A 22,835-nucleotide genomic window follows, 5' to 3' on the forward strand; every position below is an offset into this window, starting at 1 on the left:
AACGTGTGGTTATAATCAGTTTTGTGTTTCCGTGCGTTTTCTGGATAGTACAATTAAAATAATTAACCTTAAGCATGCATACAAATTCTAGTCTGTAGTTTCACAATATTTGCTCTGTGTTATGTATCTCCAGATGTTTTTCCCACTATATACTATGTCATGTATTTTTTGCTAAGAAGTCTTGCTCGCTTTTCTAGTGCTTGAGCCACATTTCCAGCCCGCAATTTAGACTAGTTACACAACTATAAAATCTAGCATCATACTTTTCAGGCCTGGGTAGCATTCCTTTGACCTGTTAGTGTCGTTTTCCCCACTTTTTTCTACTATTCAAAAGCAAGAAAAAGCAAACCACAGCACCTTCCCCCTCTCACACCCCCAAGTCCTCCAAACCCTTGAATTGATTTAAATTATTGGGTTTTTTTTATTGCAGACACATATATACACACCCAAATGCTGTGTATATGCTTCCTCTCATTTACCAAAAGTTATGCACAGTTTACTCAATAAAATTAGACTGTTGAAATATTAGAGTTATTAAAACCCTGTGTTTTGAAATAATTACAAGAATTTGTTACGCTTAAAAGTTAGTTTAGTTGACTAGTTACGAGGAACTGCCTATGGGATGTCACATTTTAATTCTTTTTAACATTAGGATGTACTTTTAAAGTAGCCATTAGCATTTGACTGGAAATGGGGTATTAGTGTATTTTTATATGGCAAGAAATGTGTCTTATTGCTTTAATTTTAAATGGATTTGGTCTGAATGAGGTAGGTAGTTCATGCACGGAACATCTGTGAGTTGGTTTTGTGCTAGATTTTAGTGATGGCTCTGTATGTCATGGTGTTTATTTTAAGGTAAATGATAATTTCTTCGCAGTCAAGTGTATAAAGTGTGCTCGGTCTGGTCGCGTTTTGTAAACAACAGCAATACAGTAACATTCTTCGCTGCAACACCCTCGTTTGCCAGCCCCTGCTAACAGTAGGCAATGCTGCCTTCTAAAGGAGCTCAGGGAAACTGCACACTCAGGTCTGGTCAGTGTCGACGTTCACAGCCTTCCCAATGCTTTTCAGTATTTGGCAATGCTGATTGTAACACATTTTCTTCTAAATTATATCAAGATATAAAAAATAACCTTTTCAGGAAAGGGATCTAATAAAATGCATATATGGGAAGATACATTTTCATAATGATCATAAATCTTGGGAAGTTGAGAGTTGCACTAAAACATAATTCAGTTTACTTCTGCATGAATTTCAGCACACAAGTTTAGCAGGCAAAACTCTCATTTTGTATTTTTGGCTTCTGGGCTTTCCCCTCCGTTGTTTAACCTTTTGTGCTTGTACACATAGTAAATACTTAAGGCTTTTGTACATTGCTTTTGAAAGAAAGCAAGCAATTGTTCAATTATAATTGACTTTTTCCTCCTTATGTACAAATTACTCTGGTTGAAGAAAGGATTTTGGCACTATTGTAGTGGCATAAAATTATTTGGTAAGTGGAACTTAGCTAAGAACTTTTAAAAAAACTTTCTCCAAAAGCATTTGTTGTAGTCATTAGATTAGTTTTATAATGTGACTTTCCCTTGCAGTTTTGGATATTCAACATAATTAGGTGAAATTTAGCATCTGTAAGGAAAAAATAAAAAAAGGCTCCAGGTGAGTCTCTTAAATTCTGTCTAAATGCACAAGCTGTCTTCTTGATATGCTTTGAATGAACAAAATGAGCAGCACCCTAATGGTGCGGATCAGTTAAAACTTGGGTAAGAGCTCCGTGCCAGACGCAAAATAAGTACAGCCTGAAGTGCACTTTTCATGTTCCTGGTGCCTGAGTTTGAAAATACACTGCCTTTTTCATGAAGATTGTTGTTTAACAGGGCAGTTTGATACCAGTGTTATATAGTCATAGCCTGTTCCTTGATACAGAGGAGGATTCCAGAATCAGGATGCTGCTTTGTCTGCTTTTATATGCATGTATATGTGTTTATAAGGATCATACTAAGACCTAGCCAGTCCAGTCTGTTTTGGTTTCTACTGGTTAAAGCAGAAGCTGGAGCTGAAATAAGACTGGCTGCTGTAATATAAATGTTAATTGAAAATCATTTATCATTTATATGGGGCTATTTAAAAGATCCTTAGAGTGAACATAAATCAAAGTTATTGAATGTGTGTAGCTTGCCAACTATCAGCTCCATCTTAGGTTATACTTTTAAAAAAATATTTGGAGGCTGGTTAATTTGATTCATAGACTCTTAAAACACATTAAAGGGAAATAATCTATACAATTAAGTCTCCAGATCATCTACATTTAGAAACTTAGGTTTGGCTTTGTTTTGTTGTTTGTTTGGGTTTTGTTTGTTTGTTTGTTTGTTTGTTTTTAAGGGGAGGGATAATAGGAGTGATATTTTGAAGTAGAGGCAGAATTGCAAAGATATGTTCAAGGCACTGCACTCCATATTGTCTTCTTATTAGGTATTTGTATAAGATAGCCTAAATCTACATGTATAACTTGACAAAACTGTTTAAGAGAACACAAAATAATTCTAACCAAGAAGGAATCATGTTCTCCGTGTACCTGAGGAGAAAATATTAACAGAAACAGTGCCAAAATCTTTGATGTGTTGACTTCTGTCCTGATGACGAAAAAATGTTACTTGTAAGAGTAAGATATGATAAAGAAATCTGGGTAAGCGGATGTGTTTGCCTGTATGCATAGACAGATAATATGCCATGGATGATGACGGACACGAGGTCAGTATCTGAGTGTGATCATACATGGCCAAATGACAGCATGTCAGTCTCTGGAGGGCTGTGAATGTATACAATAAATTGTACCCTTGGGAGATGAATATATTGGCTTATATATGTCCTCTGAAGTGTGCTTGAGACTCAGATTTAGCAAGAAGGCTTTTTCTGGTGCTGGATCAACCTTTCCTGCTGGTAATGTTGTCTGATAAACCAAAACAAACAGGTTACCCAGAGATGTTTTGGGATCTCTGTCTCTGAAAATATTCAAAACCCAGCTGCAGACAACCCTAATAGACATGCTCTAGTTAATTCTACTTTGGGCACAGGGATTGGAATGGGCAATCTCAAGAGGTCCTTGACAACTTCAACTAGTTTGTGATTCACTGAAAATAGGGAAGAGGCTTCATGTGACCTAGAATTTTCCAAGTAAATAGCTAACTTTGTGTACCTGATTTTTTTCTTCTTCTTTAAGATTGGAAGTTTTCTGAGAATTTACAGTATTCATGCAAAACAAGCTAGTGCTGACAATGAAGATGGATCACATATAGAATTTCATCTCCATGGTGGCACCTGTTATGGTCGAGGAATAGGAGTCTTACCAGAAAGTAACCCAGAAGTTAAGGAACTAAAAGAGTAAGTTCTGTAAGACTTTTTTCCCTACATTATTCTGGAAAACTCTAGGCTAATGTAACAGCTGTACAGTTTAGGATTATAAACGTATGTAAGAACCAGAAACTCTAGAACAGAAAGTCTTTAGCACCACTAGGATGAAGAGTAACAAACATCTGGAGTACTGTGTCCAGGTCTGGAGCCCTCAATAGCAGCCTTCCAGTACCTGAAGGGGGCCTACAAGAAGGATGGAGAGAGACTGTTTACAAAGGCCTGCAGTGAAGTCTTCAAACTAGAGAAAAGCAGATTTAGATTGGATGTTAAGAAGAGGTTCTTTACCCTGAGGGTAGTGGAAAACTGGAACAGGTTTCCTGGGGAGGTGGTTGGGGCTCCATCCCTGGAGTTATTCAGTGAGGCTCACCAGGGTTCTGGGCAACCTGATCTAGTTGAGGATACCCCTGCTGACTGCAGAGAGGGTTGGACTAGATGACCTTCAGAGGTCCCTTCCAACCCAGACCATTCTATGATACTGCTTTAGGGAATAGGTAAATAAAGGTTAATTTTTCAAATTTAAAGTATAGTAGGGATTTTCCATTTCAGAGGGCTTTAATAATAAGGCCTGGACATGTAAATTACTTAATCTGGTTTATAGTGGCATGTAATATTTTACAGATTAAAAAACTACCATTAAGCAAATAAATTGAGCACATTTTAAGCATGTGTATGTGTGTTACTTGGAAATGACGAGACTTAGATGTGCAAAATGAAGCATATAATGTAAACGCTTTACTAAACTGTATTATATACATAAGGAACCATAGAGTCATTTAGGATGAAAAGGACCTTTAAGATCAACAAGTCCAACCATCATCCTAACACCACCAAATCTACCACTAAACCATGTCACTACACACCACATCTATACATCTTATAAATATCTCTAGGGATGGTAGGTATTGACCATGGTAGGTATTCCTAGGTATGACTCCTGGCAGCATGTTCCAATGCTAAATAAACCTTTCAGTGAAAAATCTTTTTCTAATGTCCAGTCTAGATCTTTCCTGCCACAACTTGAAGCCATTTCTGTTGTCCTGTCAATTATTACTAGGGAGATGAGACCAACACCCACCTTGCTACAACCTCCTTGCAGGTAGTTGTGGAGTGATAAGGTCTCCCTGCAGCCTTCTTTTTTTCAGATTAAACAATTCCAGACTTGTTCTCTAGACCCTTCACCATCTTTGTTGTCCTTCTTAGGACACACTTCAGTATTTTAATGACTTTTCTGTAGTGAAGTCCAAAACTGAGCACAGTGTTCAAGCCTCACCAGTGCCGAGCACAGAGACACAATCACTTCCCTAGTCCTGCTGGCCACCAGACCCACTACTTCTGATACAAGCCATGGTGATACTTGCCATCTTGGCCACCTGGGCAAAATTGGCACACCTGGACTCATATTTAGCTTGGCTGTCAAGCAACATCCAACAGGTCTTTTTCCACTGGGTAGCTTTCCAGTCACTCTCCCTCAAGCCTGTAGCGCTGCATGGGCTTGTTATCCAGGTGTGGGACCCAGCACTTGGCTTTGTCAAACCTTCTACGCTTGACCTCAGCCCATCCAACCAGGCTGTCCAGATCTCTTTGCAGATCCTTCCTACACTCAGGCAGATCAACACTCTCACAAAACTTGGTCACTTCTGTAAACTTACCAAGGGCACATTCAATCCCCTCATCCAGATCACTGATAAAAAGGGAACAGGTGTCAATATTGAGCCCTGGTGAACACCACTTTTTCTGGCCACCAACTGGATTTAACTCTGTTCCCCACAACGTTTTAGGCCTGGCCATCTAGCCAGGATTTAACCCACTGAAGAGTGTGCCTATCCAAGCCATGAGCAGCCAGTTTCTGCAGGAAGATGCTGTGAGAGATGGTGTCAAAGGCTTTACTAAAGCCTGGATGAACCATGTTCACAGCCTCTCCCTCATCCAATAAGTGGGTCACCTTGTCATAGAAGGACATCATGTTACTCAAGCAGGACCTCCCTTTCATAAACTCTAGCTCACTGGGCCTGATCACCGGCTTGTTCTGTGTGCCATGTGATGGCACGCACGATGATCTGCTCCATAACCTTCCCTGTCAACGCAGTCAGGCTGACAGGCCTGTAGTTTCCTGAATCCTCCTTCTGGCCCCTCACAGAATGAAAGAATGATAGGAGTTGGAAGGGACCCTTGGAGATCATCTAGTCCAATGCTCCTGTCAGAGTAGGTTCACCTAGAGCAGGTTGTACAGGATAGTGTCCAGGTGGGTTTTGAATGTCTCCTGGGCAGCTGGTTCCAGTGCTTTACCACCCTCAACTTCCTGTGTTCAAGTTTGCACCCATTATTTGTTGTCCTGTCACTGGGCACCACTGGAAAAAGACTGACCTTATTCTCCTGATACCCACCCTTCAAGTATTTAGAAGCATTAATAAGATACCCCCATAATCTTCTCTAGGCTAAAAAACTCCAAGTCCCTCCACCTTTCTTTATAAGAGAGGCTATTCCCCTGTTCCAGTCCCCTAATCATAGCCCTTTGCTGTACCCTCTCAAGCAATTCTTTGACCTTTTTGAACCAGGGAGCCCAGTACTGGGCATTCCAGATGAGGGGAAGAACTTCCCTTGACCTGCTTGTCACACTCTTCTTGATGCATCCCACGATGCCAATGGCCCTCTTGGCCGCAGCAGCACATTTAGTAGCTCATGGTCATCTTGTTGTCCACCAGGACTTCCAGGTCTTTTTCCACAGAACTGCTTTCCAGCAGGTCAGTCCCTGGCCTGTACTGATACATGGGGTTATTTCTCCCTAGGTAGAGTTACCCTATACTTGTTTTTGTTGAATTTAGTAATGTTACTCTCTGCCCAACTCTCCAACCTGTTCAGGTCATGCTGGATGGCAGCACAGCCTTCCAGTATGTCAGCTACCCCTCCCTGCTTTGTGTCATCAGGAAGCTTGGTGGGGGTACACTCTGTCCTGTCCCTTCATCCAGGTTGTCGGTGAATGTATGGAATAGGACTGGACCCAGTATTGACCCTTGCCATTTTGTAGATGGGCATAACATTTGCTAACCCCATTCACCTGGGTCCTCCCTGGTTAGCCAAGGGCTGCTGATAAATGGTGGAAAATAGTTTGGTGAGCACTTGTGTCAGCTCACTCAATACCCTTGGGTGGATCCCATCCAGCCCCTTAGACCTATGCATGTTTAGGTGGTGCAGCAGGTCACTAGTAATTTCCTTTTAAGTTATGAGGGCTTCATTTTGTTCCTTGTCCTTGTTGTCTAGATCAGGGGGCTGGGCACTCAGAGAACGATGGGGTTTTACTATTAAAGACGGAGTCAAAGGTGGCATTAATAACTCAACCTTTTCCTCACCCTTTGTCACTGTGCTTCTCCCCAAATCCAGTAAAGGGTGGAGTCTCTCTTTAGTCCTGCTTTTGTTGTTAATGTACTTACAGAAATACTATTTTTTATTATCTTTAAGGCAGTAGCCAGAGCAAGCAACCAAAATCCATATTCCTTTATCAGGAATTCTTTTTCAGTACAGATTTCATTTGGCACTAAACTGTGTTTAAAGTTCTGGAAGTGATTAGGAAAGGAGTGTCTCATCTGCATCATTGATGCATACTCCTGCAACTTCAGACTCAAATGAGTTTTATGTTCTTCCTGGAAAACGTATGTCTGAACATTATACTTGTGTATTGGTAAACAGTAGTATGTGTAGTCACATATAATGTGTGTGTGCATATGTAGTTGTGTATATATATATGTATAGAAAATACTTTTCTAGCTTATATTTGTTTATCTTAGATTCTTAGAATCTGTGGATCTGGCAGACAACCAAGATATGGAATGCATGTCTTCACTGAAATTAGAGGGCACTTCTAACAGTGTTGCAGGTAAGAGCAATTGAAAATTAATTTGCTCTATGTTCTAAGGTATATATGGTCAAGATAAGGTCACAGTTACTGCTTCTCTAAGTGGTTACTGTCACAAAGAAAGCCTTAGAGGGTTATTAGACTCACAGCAGAAACCTTTCATATACATGGAAAAATACTTTCATAGGAGGTAGTGAATAAATTATTAAACACACATGATATCCTTAATCATACTATGTTAGATCATAACTAAAGAGGAATTAAACTGTAAAGCTGGTTGGACATAGCCTGCATCTTTGCTTCTAGCTTTCAAAAACCTCTGTTGTTTAGCCATTACTCACATACTGTGACAGGCTATTTCTTTAAGGGTTCAAAAGTCAAGAATAAATATTTCATGTCTAGACTGAAAATTTAGAAAAAAATTTGCACGTATGTACTGCGCTGTGCATAGCAGGGGTTGTTCAGAGGAGGGAACAGACAGTCCATATTGTTCTTAGAATAATGTTTTTATTTCCATGTCCATAAAGATTACTGGGGGATGAATACAGTCTATGTCAGCACTGTCATTTATAGCATACATTTGAAATGTCTTCACTTTGGTAAGCATTTCTATTTAACATATACACTAATTTCTCCTCAGATGTATTAACACTTGATATCTGTTGTTTGTATCCTGCTTACTTCGATTTTTCCTTTGCTACATTTTCCATTTTCCCTTGCTCAGCTTTTGTTTTTGTGTGTGTGTCTGTCTGCCTTTCTCTCTGGTTTTCTGTGTCTACATGATAAAGAAAAGGCAGGAATATCATTAGGAAATTATTCTTGATTTTAGATCTTGAATCACACCTGCAGAGATGTCAGCAGTTACCTGTTACAGGTAAGAAACATTTTGACCTCAAGATGAATTTTATTTTTGCTAAAGAACAAAAATATTTTTGAGGAATCAGCTCAAAGGTTGAAATATGTCTTATTTATTGTAAGAAGAGCTATTCTAATACTATAAGTTCATGAATACTACATTAGTTTTATTCCATTTTTAAAGCAGTAGTGCATATTTATATATTCTGATTTCTTGTATTTTTCTGTGTGTTGAATTTCTGTACCCTGAAATACTCCTCACTCCTACAGGTTGTTGTGATTTATCTTAAAAACTTTAGTAATATGTTACATTGATAAAACTGAGGCTGGAAATGGGAATGGAAAAAAACCACCACTGCTAATTAAGGGAAAATATGTACCTGGGATGACCATTTCCCACATTTTGATGTTGTTATTTTGCAGTATTAACAGATCATCAGGATTTGAAGAACACAGACTTGAAAACCATTTTGAACAGCACAGCTCCTCAGCAGTATCGCATTAGAGCAAAGCTGAGAACTTACCAACCTCAGAAGCTCTATCAGTCTGTTAAACTTCATTGTTCCAAATGCAACTCTTTGTAAGTCTTTCACACAACAAAAGTAATTAGGAGTTGTTCTGTTTGTTCTGGCATGTCTAGATGTTTTTTTTGTATTTTCATCCTCATTTTTATGGAAAATGAGCTGAACGTAAATGGATTTAATTTGGGGCAAAAATTTGAAACTCACTGGTAATAGGAAATGTTTAAATCATCAGATGAATTCCAATTACAGGATCCTTTGAGTGTTTTCAAAAGAATGGTTTTCCTTTGTTTCCGACACCAGAGTTGCGTTTAAGTGTACCTGTTTCTGTACTGCGGTTTTTAAATAGGATATGCAAAAGCGTATGATAATTTCCAAATTAATGAGTAAAATATCTTTGATTAAAATGTATCTTTCAGGGAAGGGCATGTTTTCTGGATCAAAAAGTAGCAAGGAAACACCATTCACCTTAGTATTTTTGTCTTTTTTCTGACCCAAGCCAGTTCACTGGCCATTTTATCATTGTTATTTCCCCTTTAATGCCACTCACCATTATATCAAATACCATTCAAATAATTCCCACTTCTGCTACATAGTCATCTTAAAAAGTAAAGAAGGTTTGTTTGAAATTGCCTGGTTTTGATTAAACTACCGACTGACATAGATTATAGTACTATGCATTGTCATCTGAATCCTGTATCGCTTTTCTTTTGCCTAGCATCAGTCCCAAGCAAATGTCTTCATTGCTACTGATGTAAACTATTGCTCTCTTTAAAGGATGGCACATTAACATTCTCCTAGCCATTTAATTTTTTTTTCCACAATCAATATTTATTAGATATAAGCATCACTGAGACAACAAAATGCCCCTATGATTCTTCTCCTGCAGCTTTTGAATACAAAGTAGCACACTTTTGGCTTTAACAGTATTGATCCTTATCAGATGTTGTTTTAACATTCCTTTGGTTGCTAATGTAAGGGGAAGTGCTTCATCTTCTTCACAACTTAAAAGTACATTGTCTTTGTTGCCAAGTGAGAAAGGAGATAACTGCCAGCTTTTTGATATATTTGCCAACTCTATGTAGTAAAAAGCAGATACAACTGATAGAATTTTGTTTCCTTCTTATGAACATTATCATTATCCCACAATTTTCCATGATTCCTATAGCCTTTTTATATATTCTTGACTTCACGTCTTCATTTCTGTTTGTCTGTGTTTCCTACTGGTTTACATACTGCTTGCTAGCTTCTCTCCCTTTGCCACAGAATTAGGGCAGACTTTTAACCAGAAAGATTTGTGAGGCTTAGATAGCATATCTACTACTACTACTACTACTACAGCTATCACCATCTTGCTGCAATGACTGAAGTACTTGCAGTGCTTACCCAGAAATTTAGTTTCTCTTTGCTCAACTGTGCACATGGCAGGAACCAGTGAAATATAGTGGACCTGTACTGCAGCCTGGATTGGGTGAGTTAAGAGGCCCAGGATGGAAACATGGTTTAGCAGCATCCTTCTCCTCCTACGTGTTCTGCTGTTACAGAAGAAGTTGTTTCATATTTTAGCATATACCAAAGAACCAGCTGGATTAACTTACTAGTTTGTTAACTAGTTTATTAACTAGTTTATTAACTGGATTAACTACAAGTTTGATCCTTTAAGACATTATGCAGTAAGATTTATATAATGGTTGGAGTATAAAATCCCTGTGAGAGAACTTTTTTTTAGGCTTCAGCTGGAAGCTTCTTTGTAAATAGCAAAATACTAATATACGTGGATGTAGTGTTATTCTCGTATGCACATAGAGAAGTTTCATCCCTCATGTATAGCTTAGTTCAAAAACGATTCATTCCAGTCCTGCCTCAGCAGGAAATCTACAGGCAGCCTGTAGAGGCTGGAGGGGTTTAATAGGTGTATCTGAAAAGATGACCTGTTATGGTAGGTCCATTACTTTTGCATTTAAAATAGTAATCCAGGAACAAAAGAGGAAAGAGTTCATGTGAACATCACTGTGTTCATGAAGTGAAAATTCAGCTTCCAGAAGACTTCTTGTGTGCCAGTTTAACAGTCATAGCCGAATATTAAAATTTAATTTCATAGGCAGGAATTGTTCTATTCACTGGTGGAAGCAGCTGCTCTTGGATTTGAAAGTGAAATCATCAGAATGATCTGTGGGAGTTGATGGCATTTTTTGTTTAACTCCAGTCTGAAGCTTGGCACTGACTTTCTTTCAGAGTTTTTTATGAAAACGCCCAAACTTTGGCCCTTTTTTGTCTTGTTGCATTTGTCACAGTTCATATTTCACCTAAAGCCAACAGGTCTGTCTTACTTAGGAGAAAATATTCTAATGCATTTCTCATTTTCAGTGCTGCCACTGGCTTTTTGCCTGTTGTTGGTAATACCAGCAGGTATAATTTGAATGACCTGCATTGATTGTCTGTGGATGACAATTGGAAATGCATGAATGGTGCCCTCTAGCAGGACAGAAAAGAAACTGATGCAGTGTTGCAGCTTTCTCGTTTACAGTACATACTGTACTGTAAAGAAGCTATTCCCCTGCTCCTTCCCTATTTTTTTCACCATAAAATATGCAAAGTAAAATAGACTAGAACATAGAACTTGAAATTATATGAGCTAATACAGTCTTTTCACTCCACTGAAGTGGTATGCAGCTGTGTGTCCCTTTTAAGGCCCAACTAAAATCACATAAAGCTAATATATTTGTTTTTACCTGGATTTACATATGTGTGGATGAAGCTACTAGGCTGCCTCTGGTCCTAGATAAGGTGATATTATTTAGTATATTTATTAACATGGCAGTAAATTATCTTGTTATAATTCACTTGACAATTCTAAATGTTTAAACTGATAAAACAACAAAGGTTTTTTTCTGTATATACTTTTACTCTTATAAATACTTTTTTTTTTTTTCAGAGTACTCTCATCATTGTTGATAGATTACATAGGGAGAAGCTGTTAGAATTAACTTACTCATTTTGGAAATCATTTTAGGCAAGAAGTCCCAACTGAAGATGACTTTGACTTTAATTTACAAGGCTCTGCTGTTACTGCCAAAAAAACAGAATTATACAATGTGTCTTGGTATGATTCTATAATGTGGGCTACGCAAGACCAGAAACAAAGGAGAATAGTTATCCATTTTGTAAGGCATGATGAACTGCTTCAGCATCCTAAAGATACTTTGCTTATGGTAGAAGGTAAGATAAATTGCAAATACACCACTTCTTATGGCACTGTTAACTTTGAGTATCTATGAAGTTAAGATATGTTGAAATTGCATTCAATATAAGTAGTAATGATCATAAAGGCATCTTCAAATAAAAGAAAAACTCAGCTGGAACATTGAGTTATTGTGCAAACAAGAAAAAGTCCTCTGTGAAGGTCTTACAAGGTCTATTTTAAAACTCTACCAATAAGATTATTGTTAGTTCTGCTAAAATTAACGTATGAATACAGAATCACAGAACTGTCAGGATTGGAAGTGCCCTCAAAGATCATCACAGGATCACAGGATGTTAGGAGTCGGAAGGGACCTCCAGAGATCGTCAGGTTCAGTCCTCAGTCCCCCTGCCAGAGCAGGACTACATAACCACATAATCTAGTGCAGGTCACACAGGAATGCATCCAGATGGGTCTTGAAAGTCTTCAGAGAAAGAGACTCCACAACCTCCCTGGGCAGCCTGTTTCAGTGCTCTGTGACCTTTACAGTGAAGAAGTTCCTCCCACATGCTGAGGTGGAACTTCCTGTGGATCCAGTTCCACCCCCCCTGCCATGGGCAGGAACACCTCACATTAGATAGGTTGCTCAGATCCCCATCCTGCCTGGCCTTAAGAATTTTCAGGGATGGGGCTTCCATCCTTTTTTTTTTTCAGCTATGCCTACTAATTTTTTTCAGTTCTGGTTTGAAAACTCACTGAGTCTTCAGCAACCAAAAAAATACTTTTATTACTGATGTGGGAAAGTTTTGGAAAGCTTTTGATAATACAATTAACTTTGTCAGCCTCTGGATGTCAGTGTTGTTTCATGTTAATAGGGCTTCTTGCAGTGTGAGGTTTATTTGGTCATGTTTGTTTTTTATATCGTATTTCCTCAGAGAAGAGAAATAGTCATTGAACATTAAACAAAGCAATTTATCAAGAATACTAATAAGGAATGTCTTTCATAGAAGTAGTAAATAATTGCATATAGTACCATTCCAAGTGTAAAATAAAATCTTCAATTATTCTCGAGTAGCGATGTGAATAAGCAAATGTAAGTCAGGTGGGTCTTTGTGTGAGGGTTAATGACAAGACCACTTCTGTTTTTTGCTTTGCTTTATGTTCAGTGAGTTCTGATAGCTGCTTTATTTCTGACATGTTCCAACCTGGATTTTTTTTTATTTTTTTCAATCTAATTATGTCTTTGTGAAAGCAAAAGAAAAAATACTCTATTTCTGCTCTATTTTTCTAACATAACTGAACAATATAACTTCATAATTTTTATTTCTTTTTCTCAGACTTAAGTGCCAGAAGCTGAGTATGTGGATATATGTGCTTCATGTTGGAGCACAAGGAAAAGGCATAATCAGAGTTTTAGCACTTCTTTTTTCCCAGAACATTGATCTTGATCCTTGCCAAAGCTACATGCTTTTTTTTAAGTTTTTTGGAAGTGGAGATACTGAAGTATCCCTAAAAATCTTCCCAGCACCCTTCCAGGTACAGACAACCCTTAAAGGTTAAACACATTATGACATTTATTAGACAGACATGGTCGAGATTTAACTCTTTTGTTAAAAACAAGCAATTTGTACTTCTGCAACACAGTACTCTATATTCTTTTCATAATCAATATGCCAAAGCAAGTGTTTGGCATCAGTTGGGCTGGAATTGAGGAAATAGTTGGATGATGGACAGAATTTTGCATTACCCTCCAGAGGGAATGGGTGGAATCCATAGCCACTGCTACATATTAGTTGAACTGAAGAGTGAAATGTTATGATTATCAAGTACATTAATGCCTCTCACATATCCTTATTGTTTGTACATGACATCACCAGGATTCATACCATTGTCAACCTCTGGTAATTCTCTGTCTTTTATGCCAATCTCTTAGAGGCCTTAATACATTTGTTCAATGTAACAGCCAAGCTAATAATCTGGAGACCCTTTAGCAATGTTGATTAAAAGTACTCTGAATTTTGTATGTTAATCCCTTGAATGAGTTCAAATGTATTTGAGATGCTTTATCTGTGTCTCTGTACTTAGAGGATCTCTGTTTTCTAACATTTTCAAATACCTGTGTCTTTGTTTTCTTTATTTTCTTTAACAGAAGTTTATTGAAGACATTTCACATTGTTGTGCATTTTTTCATCAGCAGTAATAATGCAATTTTACTGATGTTATTTTCCTCTCTGCAATACAAGTAACATCTATATGCAATCAATATTTTATAATTAAGTGTCATAATTACATGTTATGGTCACTGGTAAACAACACTGCTGTAGAATATGTTTAAACAGTTTGCTCAGTTTTTTTAATCAACAGCTGATAAAATCATATATTTTTATTGAACTATTTCCAAATAGTTTTCCCCTGTGTGTTAAATTAATAAATGTACCATACTTCCACTGGATTGATGAAATGTCAGGAAGATTCCAAAATCTGTTGTGCAATCCATACTACAGAGACTGAAGATGCATTTTTCTGTGATTTGTAATAAACTTGAAAGAACTTTTCCTGCCACTGGAACTGGAAAATCTCAGAGTTCCAGCTGTAAGCCACATGAGGAGCAGCTGAGGGAGAAGAGGAGGCTCAGGGGAGACCTTATTGCTGTCTACAACTACCTGAAGGGTGGTTGTAGCCAGGTGAGAGTTGGTCTCTCCTCCCATGAAACCAGCAACAGAACAAGATGACACAATCTCAAGCTACACAGGGTTGATCTTAGGCTTGATCTTAGAAAGAAGTTCTTCACATAAAGAGTGATTACCCATTGGAATGCGCTGCCCAGGAAGATGATCAGGTCAATGTCCCTGGAGGTGTTTAAGAAAAGACTGGATGAGGCACTTAGTGCCATGGTCTAGTTGATTAGTTAGGGTTGGATGATCAGTGGGACTTGATGATCTTGGAGGTCTCTTCCAACCTGGTTGATTCTGTGTGATTCTCTAATATATCAAATTTATGCTTTGTTCCTAGCATGGCCTCAATTAGTAGCCTAAAGTTTGGTGGATTTCCCACCTCATGTCAGTTATGACATAGTTGAATAGCTACTTTTTCATAAGCTGCTGATAAAACCCCCACATCTTTCTGTTTTTCGTAGGTGGAACATTAAAAGAAATGTGGAAGCTTACAAAAAGATTTAAATGTGTTATTCCTGTGAGATCCACAGAAGATGGTCTGCAATTACTAGATCTTTCATCTCCTTTTCTTTTACAAGGGAACGTAAAATATTATGGGTAAGTCAAAAGTATTTGTTGGTATTTTAGTAGCTGCAGTAATGGATAGATATCATTTTCTTCAGTAATTCAGAGTGCAGTGCTGTGGGGATAACTTAGCTGAAGATTCTTTGATGCAAAATAAATAGCATGATCAGCAGTTATGAGATCAGGGATGAAATGTCATACTGCTACATCATATCAGGTGGCTCAACTGCAGTTAAGCTTTATCTTACTCTGTAAATCTGACAGCTTTAATTACACAGCACCCTTAGTTCAGTCTTGCCTGTGTTGTGTGAGTAGGGCAGTATACTACAGAGACAGAAATGCAGATCCAAGTTTCTGAAGGCTACAGAATGCCTAAGTCTTTCTCATTTAGTCCAGATCTTCCATTTTCTGGCCTTCTTAGTAGACTGAAGTCAAAATACATGTTTCTTTAAAACTGTATGCTGGGGGGGTTTTGTACATTTTTAAAAATATTTAAATATTACAGCTTCAGAAAACAATTTCAGGCAGTCGATCCATGTTTCCTCCTGTGTTGGAAAAGCTTGATTTTGGGAAGAAATAAGGGATTTTGGACGGCCTTTCCTTACCATTTACCTTACCTATTTGTGATTTTCAGTCACTATAGAGAAAACGTTTATGGGTTTCTGAATTCCATAGTTCCAAGACTATGGGAATACAGTACAGACATCTGCGTCTGATATGTGTGTTATAACATGCAATTCCATGTATATTCTCAATGAGAGCAGCAGTGTTTTCTCCCAGCACTACACAGCAGCATGCAGTCACCAAGCACCAAAACAGAATCTCCTTCATGCAAGCTGCTGACTCCTCCCTCTCAACAGTCCTAATAAGTTCAAGCAGAGCCCTGTGTTGCATTGCTTCAGTCCTGTAGGCAATAAAATAATTTCTGTGCAGAAATATTGCAAGTTTCACTTGAACTCTTAAAGTTTCCTATAAGGGCCTAATAAAATGAATACAGGTAAGTATTTGTCTTTGTCATGTACTGTTTTGCCTTTTCCAGATATGGTTGTCCAGAGCTCTTCTAAATTAAAGCAATAATATGAGTATTCCTACTGGGACTGGCTCTGTTCCAGTACAGCGTATTTCCCCGTGCTCTTTCGTAATCTATATATTTCTCTAGCTATGCACAACTCACCTTCAGACATTGTTCTCTGTTTAAATGGCTCCATTGTAAAAGCAAATGCTAAGATGTCCCATGATTGTTCGTAGGATATTTAGGGAAGGAACCTTGCAAGAATGTTGGCATTTCAGAGCTTTGTTCCATGCACTTTTTTTTTGTCAGTAGCATATACTTAGAAAATTATGAAAAAGATTCTGTATAGCAGAATGAAAAACAAAGTTATTTTTACTGTAGCAATAAGCTTGAATACCTACATAAATATTTCTGTGTGCAGATGCATGTATATGTATATAAATAAACACACACTTGCATATAAAAAAAAAATCACAGCTAAGTTATTTTGTTAGTTAGGTGGGTTTTTTAAAGGCAAAAAAGTAACTTTATTGAGCTTGATTTTATATCACCTGATCAGAATTAGTTCTATTCTTTTTATTACATTTTGTATTTAATTCTAAAATACAGTAAATGTCTATTTTAGGCTCTAATTGTAATATACTAGAACTGAAGTTTAATTTGGAAAAAAATAGTTGTTCTCTAATTTTTCTCCTTGAGGCAAATGAGAGCGACTTTGAAAATTGTTCTTCAATATTTTCATCTGTTTGCAGCATTTATTATGTCACATGTTAAATTTATAGCTGCGGGTGTAAATACACCAGAAATAAAAAGACATTGTTTTGAAAACTCAGTATTTTTTTTATGTAGGTAAAGCCAAATTTCTTCCCTAATCCAGTTGTGCTTTTAGAGTGTGCTATGAGTTCAGATTCACTCCTGCTTTTACAAAGTGAGGTATTTGTATTACTAGAACAAAGTAGTGACATATAAAAATATGTTTAGCAGTGACATGAATTTCGATCTAGCGATGTAGCGAACTTAAAAATCACAGAATGGTTTGAACTGGAATAGCCCTTCAAAGATCAGGTTGCTCAGGGTCCCATCTAACCTGACTTTGAACACTTCCAGGGATGGGGCATCCCCAGCTTCTCTGAGCAACCCATTTCAGTGTCTTGCCACCCTCTTCATAAGGGATTTCTTCCTTCCATATACAATCCAAATTTAACCTCTTTGAGTTTAAAACTGTTGCCCCTTGTCGTGTCACTACAGACCTTTGTAAAAATTTTTGTCTTTCTTAGAATCTTTTATATATTGAAAGGCCACAAAAAGTTCTTTCTGAAATCTTCTCTTCCCCAGGCTGATCAATTCAAACTCACGCAGCCTTGATGTACAGTTTTCCTCTCTGTTCACTGAGGTGGTCTTTTCCAGACCAAAATTATTTATTTCTCCTCTTCAAAAGCAGCATTAAGAGTTTTGATGTGCTCTAAAGTTTTGATGTGTTCTAAAGCTTGTGTGTCTGGTAAAATGGTTATTTTAAACAGCAATAGAAATTTGCACTCCCGCTGAGTAAGGACATCAGAAATTTTTTGTTTGGTTTTTTTTTTCTGTGCAGAAAGCTTCTAGTCTCAGTATCTTGTTTTAAATGCTAGGTGCAAGCAGTGTTCAACTCCAAAGCCTATCAACAGTCTAAGTTCCCTTGCAGCAGAACAGCAACCATCATGGGAACCAACTGAAATAGCAGAAGGTCAGCTGATGTGATACTGTCCTGAAATAATTTGGTGCCTCGATTATGAAGTTTTTATATTAAATAGTTTGATTTCTGTATAAAACTGTAAAATGTATTCACCTTTTTACTAGTTGAAATAACATACTTCATTTTGAAACCGTTATAGTATGAATTAAAGGATTTTGTATGTTGAAGAGTTGATGCTACTGCAGGTGTCACTAGTAACACCTATCGTAGTACAGATGTAATGAATTTCTGGTTCCATCTGTCATTTTTAAACTGTGTACATGCTTGCATTCATGCAAGTTAGTTTTGCTCTTTCTTCAGAATATACAGTTTTTCCGGTCTGAACTAAAGATAGTCTTATTTAATGCCTAGTACAAATTAGACTTTTCTCTTCTGTAAACCTTATCAAAGCTAAGTGTATTCCAGAGAGCCTATAAGAAATAACTCAAATGAAATGAATTATACTGTAACACGTGTGTTTCATGCTTTGTTTCTTGCGTTATTTTGTGTACTCAACATCTTCAAATGATGGAGGTAAAATAGAACATAAAATTTACAACACATGAAGGATTAGGAATATTTTCATGTATATCAGTTCATTTTCTAACATAATAAGTTGGAATATCTAGCAGTATCTATGCTTGGTAAAGACTTTATAAAAGGGAAAAAATATTTGAGCAATACAATGGTTCTTTGAAATAAACTGTCATAATTATATTTTATTAAATAAATGTAAATTAATATATGACTAGCAATGTTACCACACCTGTAATTGACATTTAGTGCTTTCTGGCATTTAAACTATTGCACTTAAATAATTTGATTTTCAGGTTAAATGATAACCTGTAAGTATATCACATCAGTTGAACATAAAGTGCTTAGCCAGTTTAAGTAGATGTACCCAGAAAATACTGATGCAGAGTTGCAGTAACTTTGTATGTTGAAAAAATTTTATGTTTGCAGCATAAAAGTTACTGCTGCCAGGGATAGAATGGCTGTAGTCATTTAGTTATGCTAGAATATATTTTTTTTTTTTACTCAAAAGGTATTTTTCCAGGTAGAACACTATCTTATTATCACTGAATTAAGAGCAAATCTCCTTTCATCTTCCATGGATAAAAGGAGTAGGAAGATCCTACGAAGGCAGGATCTGAGATCTGAGTAAATATTAACATTTATTTTACTTGGATGAGTAAATACTTAAAAGTCTCCATTTTTATCTGAAAATAGAAAATATAGTTTGTTATTCAGGGCCTCAAGTTTTGGGCCTGTCAATTTTCAATTCTAATGACAGTAGTTAAAGTCTGTTCCTATTGAATGATGGATATTGTCATCCTGAGACGTTACGGTTTGTCTTGCATGATCACTCTAAGAAGCAGATCAATTTTTTTTTTCTTCAGTTTTAGGTATTGAGCTACTCCAGTATGTTTTTGTTATGAAGTTTACATTTGTTGATGGAACAGGACCACTAAATGCATACCTTTTTGATTATGTAAGTAAATCTAGGTAAAAGTAGACTCTACAGATTATTTGAGTTTGCATTGTATTTGTTTTTAGAATAGCAAATGTACGCACAGACAATACTCGTTCTACGTTATCTGCAGTATTTTGCAGGGGCAGTTATGAGCACTGTAATGTCATTAATACTCTCCATCACTGAAGGTGCACGGAACGCAATTTTTCAATAAAATATCAGAGTGTAGAACATCAAAACATAACCACAAGACTGAGGCTTGTAGATAGATTATTTGGTACTTCCACAGACTTTTCTACATTTCCATGACTGAATTTCTCTTTTATTGGCACTGTTAAATGATGGGAATGTTTCACATGTAGGTAGTCCAAAATCTCGTTACCTCTTTTTTTAAACTCCAAGTAGAATCTATCCATTCAATAATTCTTGATTTTGGTTTCATATGACTATGAGATAGACGAGACCTTTCTTCACCTGAATTTAGGCAGGACTCAGCTGTAGCTATACAGATATTTGTCTTTGATTTCAGAAGCAGTTGATTCAGTTACTTATTCTAACTTTAGAATTAACCTATCTTCAATTTTCTCTGAAGCAACTTAAGACCATTCCTGCTGCCTGAAACACTGAAGATTGGATGGGTTTCCTGTCATTACAAACTGTATGATTTTAACTTCTGAAGGCTAAAAACCAACATTCATCCTGTCTTCTTCCATATACAGGGTTTTTTTCATAGCAGAGTTTTTTTAATCCATATCAGAGTTATTTGAAAGCTTTGACCATCCTCACAGATCTTCAGGATTCTTCCCAGGTGGCCTACATTCCTACTGGTGATACTTCAAAGTCAATAAAATACCTTCCAAGCCTAAACTTGGGTCCTTCAGTACCACCTGAGAAGGAACTGGCCTACTTTGAAGTGCAAGTTTCTGCGAGCATCCATTCTAACTTCTGTGGCAATGCTCTTGGTTCTTCTCTTTCCTTTCTTTATAACAAAAGTCATTGAAGGGGAAAAAAATGGAAAGTTTTGTAGTCAGAAGAAGAATTGCAAGAATGAGAGGAAAAAGTAGTTACCTCTGTTGGTTTTGCTGCTGGATTATCCAGTAGCTTCTGGTACTTCCATCAAACATGTCATACAAAAATTACAGAAAGGCAGATTATTCTGTATTTGTATCTTTTAACAAAAAGGAATAGTTGCCATCAGAACCCTTTAAGAAGGTATAAGGTAATGAGTCTTTAGAGATACAAAAACAGGTAACAAACTGTAAAAGAAAAAAGTAGGCATTTTGCCAATCATGCTTAGTGTATGCAGTTTAAAAATACAAAGAAAAGATTTATTTAACATTTCAGTGTTCCGATGCATTCCATAATGTAAGCCTTTTTGCATCTTTTCTAAAATTCAAACTAAGGGTGTTTTATGAATCCATGTTGCAATGCCCTCTTGTTCTCAGCTGACTTTGTTCCTCTGAAAATTTCTTCTGGCTGCATGAAGGGGCTGTTGGGGAGGACTGATCATCCTCTCCAGCCATAACATTGCCTTGTTATGGAGGTTTATGAGGAATATCTGCCAGTAATGTCTACAGATGTGTGTTTTCTGGGTGGCTGTAGCCCCTGAATACTTATGGGTACATAAATACAAACTATTAATTATTTCAGACAGTCTGGGGTTTTTTTTCTGTATCTGAACAGTTTTGTAAATAATGTTGTTCTATCTGTATGATTTTTACTTCCTTAATTGGTAAAAGAACGTGCAGTCAGGATTCTGGCTAACGATTTCTTATCCCTCTTGCAACACTTCATACTTTTCTGTTCTCTTTCAGGAAAAGTTTTTCCAAATTCCTGCCTCTGAAATCTTAACCAGCAATTATCTTCAGCAAAAGATGGAGATGACCATGAATACTCTCTGTCCTCCAGGAAGAAAATTAGGTCAGCTTGCTGTTATTTTTAAAAGTGGGGTGGAAAGGGAAAGGGTCTTCCAATTACCTTTGCGTAGGCAAAGTCTTAGAATTCAACTTATGCATGGGGAAAACTCAACAGAGAAATGAAGGAATCTGAAAGGAGAGTTCCAGTTAATTTGTTTTGATATGTTTCTGTAATACTGGAACTCCTATTAAAGAAAGGAAAGTAACAGTTCAGTCAATTCTCATGTAGCATGCAGTGATGTGTGAATACAGTCATGTCTGTGCCAGCACTAACACATCATTTATATTCCTCTGGAAGTAAACTAAAACACCTTTGTATTGAACGTCACAACATACTAGGGAAAACTGAAAGGGAATTCAGTGTATGGCACGTTTTGGGTGATACTCTGCTTCTGAATGCACATTCTGATTTAAAGCATCCCTTGCTACAGGAAACATCCATGGAAATTGAGCAAAACTTTAATCCAAATCCAGTCATAGAGTTTTTCATGCAGTATTTCTGTTATGGTAGGAAGAGGCTCTGCCTAAAATACACAGGTCCAAGGCGACTCTGTCTCTGCCACAGCTCCTATAACCTCCAGAGCATATTCCCTACTCATACTTGGCAGTCAGTGGCCACCACAATCACACTGAAGTCTTTACCATACTCATAAAAAGTGGCCCTATTGTAAAGGCTGTAAATGATACTCTCTTACAGATGAATGAAACTGATTCATTGAGACACATGAAGATGAGTCTTTATATGTGATACACTGCTGGTACTTAGTATTTTGGGATGATGCTGGGGTGGGGAGAGTGAGATTTGGAAGATTGTTGCTGAACACCATTTTAGATGATGCTGGAAATTTTAAGATACATATTGGAATTTCAAAATCAGTAATTCACTTTCGTTCCTATTAACTGGTGTATACAATTAGATATCCTGGTTAAGATCTTGCTTGTTCTACTTCTCTCTGCTAAAAGTTAGAAATTAATATTAAACAATAATTTGGGTTTTGTTTGTAGGTGACTTGCCATGGCTGGAATGCTTCATCAAGTCCTATAATATCAAAGATGAGACGAAACATCAAGTTTATTACCAAATTTTTGACACTACAGTTGCTGAAGATGTTGTATAGCAAGTGATGTGTTGCTAGTAGGAAATAATCTTGAAAGAATACAATTTTCTTGTTTTTTGGAGGGGGAGATCAGGAACTGTGGTTAAAAAAGTGACATTAAGAATTCAATCAGTATGTATGAAGTTCTAGTTTGTATATTAATGTGATCAGGAATTATTCTTTGATATATTTGCTACTTTCCTGGTATAGAGCTTTATAATCTGTATGCAAGTAGAGGTAGTAAGCTTTTTCACTGGAGCTTGCTTGGCTCAGACTGACAGAAGCAATCTAGTATCCATCTGTCCTTCAAAAAATGCAGTGATGAGGTTATTCTAAACTGGTGAGTTTTACTCAGAAGATACACTAAGTATGATGCTGCTTTGTTAATTTCTGTATTTCTTCAGTAAGCTTTCCCTCAGACTACTTAGTGCAAGCATATGTTACTGTTCTCAGAAAGTTTGATGGGGAGGTTATCTGCTTTTAGAGAATTCCTTAATTTTGCATTGACAGATATATTTAGACAGAACTCTTCCTTTTAATCATACTAAGGTAACTGTCTGTGTTCCGGTAA

The 22,835-nt window shown here is 37.1% G+C and overlaps 1 protein-coding gene across 1 annotated transcript in view; it reads left to right on the plus strand.

The window, feature by feature from the left end:
• The window catches only part of POT1 (protection of telomeres 1), a 59,855-nt gene extending 37,225 nt beyond the window's left edge, over positions 1 to 22,630 (plus strand). Inside the window, exons 12-21 of the mRNA XM_054399523.1 lie at positions 3,218 to 3,378; positions 7,191 to 7,279; positions 8,088 to 8,132; positions 8,537 to 8,693; positions 11,648 to 11,853; positions 14,952 to 15,087; positions 17,695 to 17,789; positions 19,178 to 19,269; positions 21,066 to 21,171; positions 22,173 to 22,630. Coding sequence (XP_054255498.1) covers positions 3,218 to 3,378; positions 7,191 to 7,279; positions 8,088 to 8,132; positions 8,537 to 8,693; positions 11,648 to 11,853; positions 14,952 to 15,087; positions 17,695 to 17,789; positions 19,178 to 19,269; positions 21,066 to 21,171; positions 22,173 to 22,285 — 1,200 coding nt within the window. The 3' untranslated portion in view covers positions 22,286 to 22,630. The remainder of the gene's footprint in view (positions 1 to 3,217; positions 3,379 to 7,190; positions 7,280 to 8,087; positions 8,133 to 8,536; positions 8,694 to 11,647; positions 11,854 to 14,951; positions 15,088 to 17,694; positions 17,790 to 19,177; positions 19,270 to 21,065; positions 21,172 to 22,172) is intronic.
• The last annotated feature ends 205 nt before the right edge of the window (positions 22,631 to 22,835 follow it).

Source organism: Indicator indicator, chromosome 3 (genome assembly GCF_027791375.1).
Source record: "Indicator indicator isolate 239-I01 chromosome 3, UM_Iind_1.1, whole genome shotgun sequence".
Taxonomy (NCBI): domain Eukaryota; kingdom Metazoa; phylum Chordata; class Aves; order Piciformes; family Indicatoridae; genus Indicator; species Indicator indicator.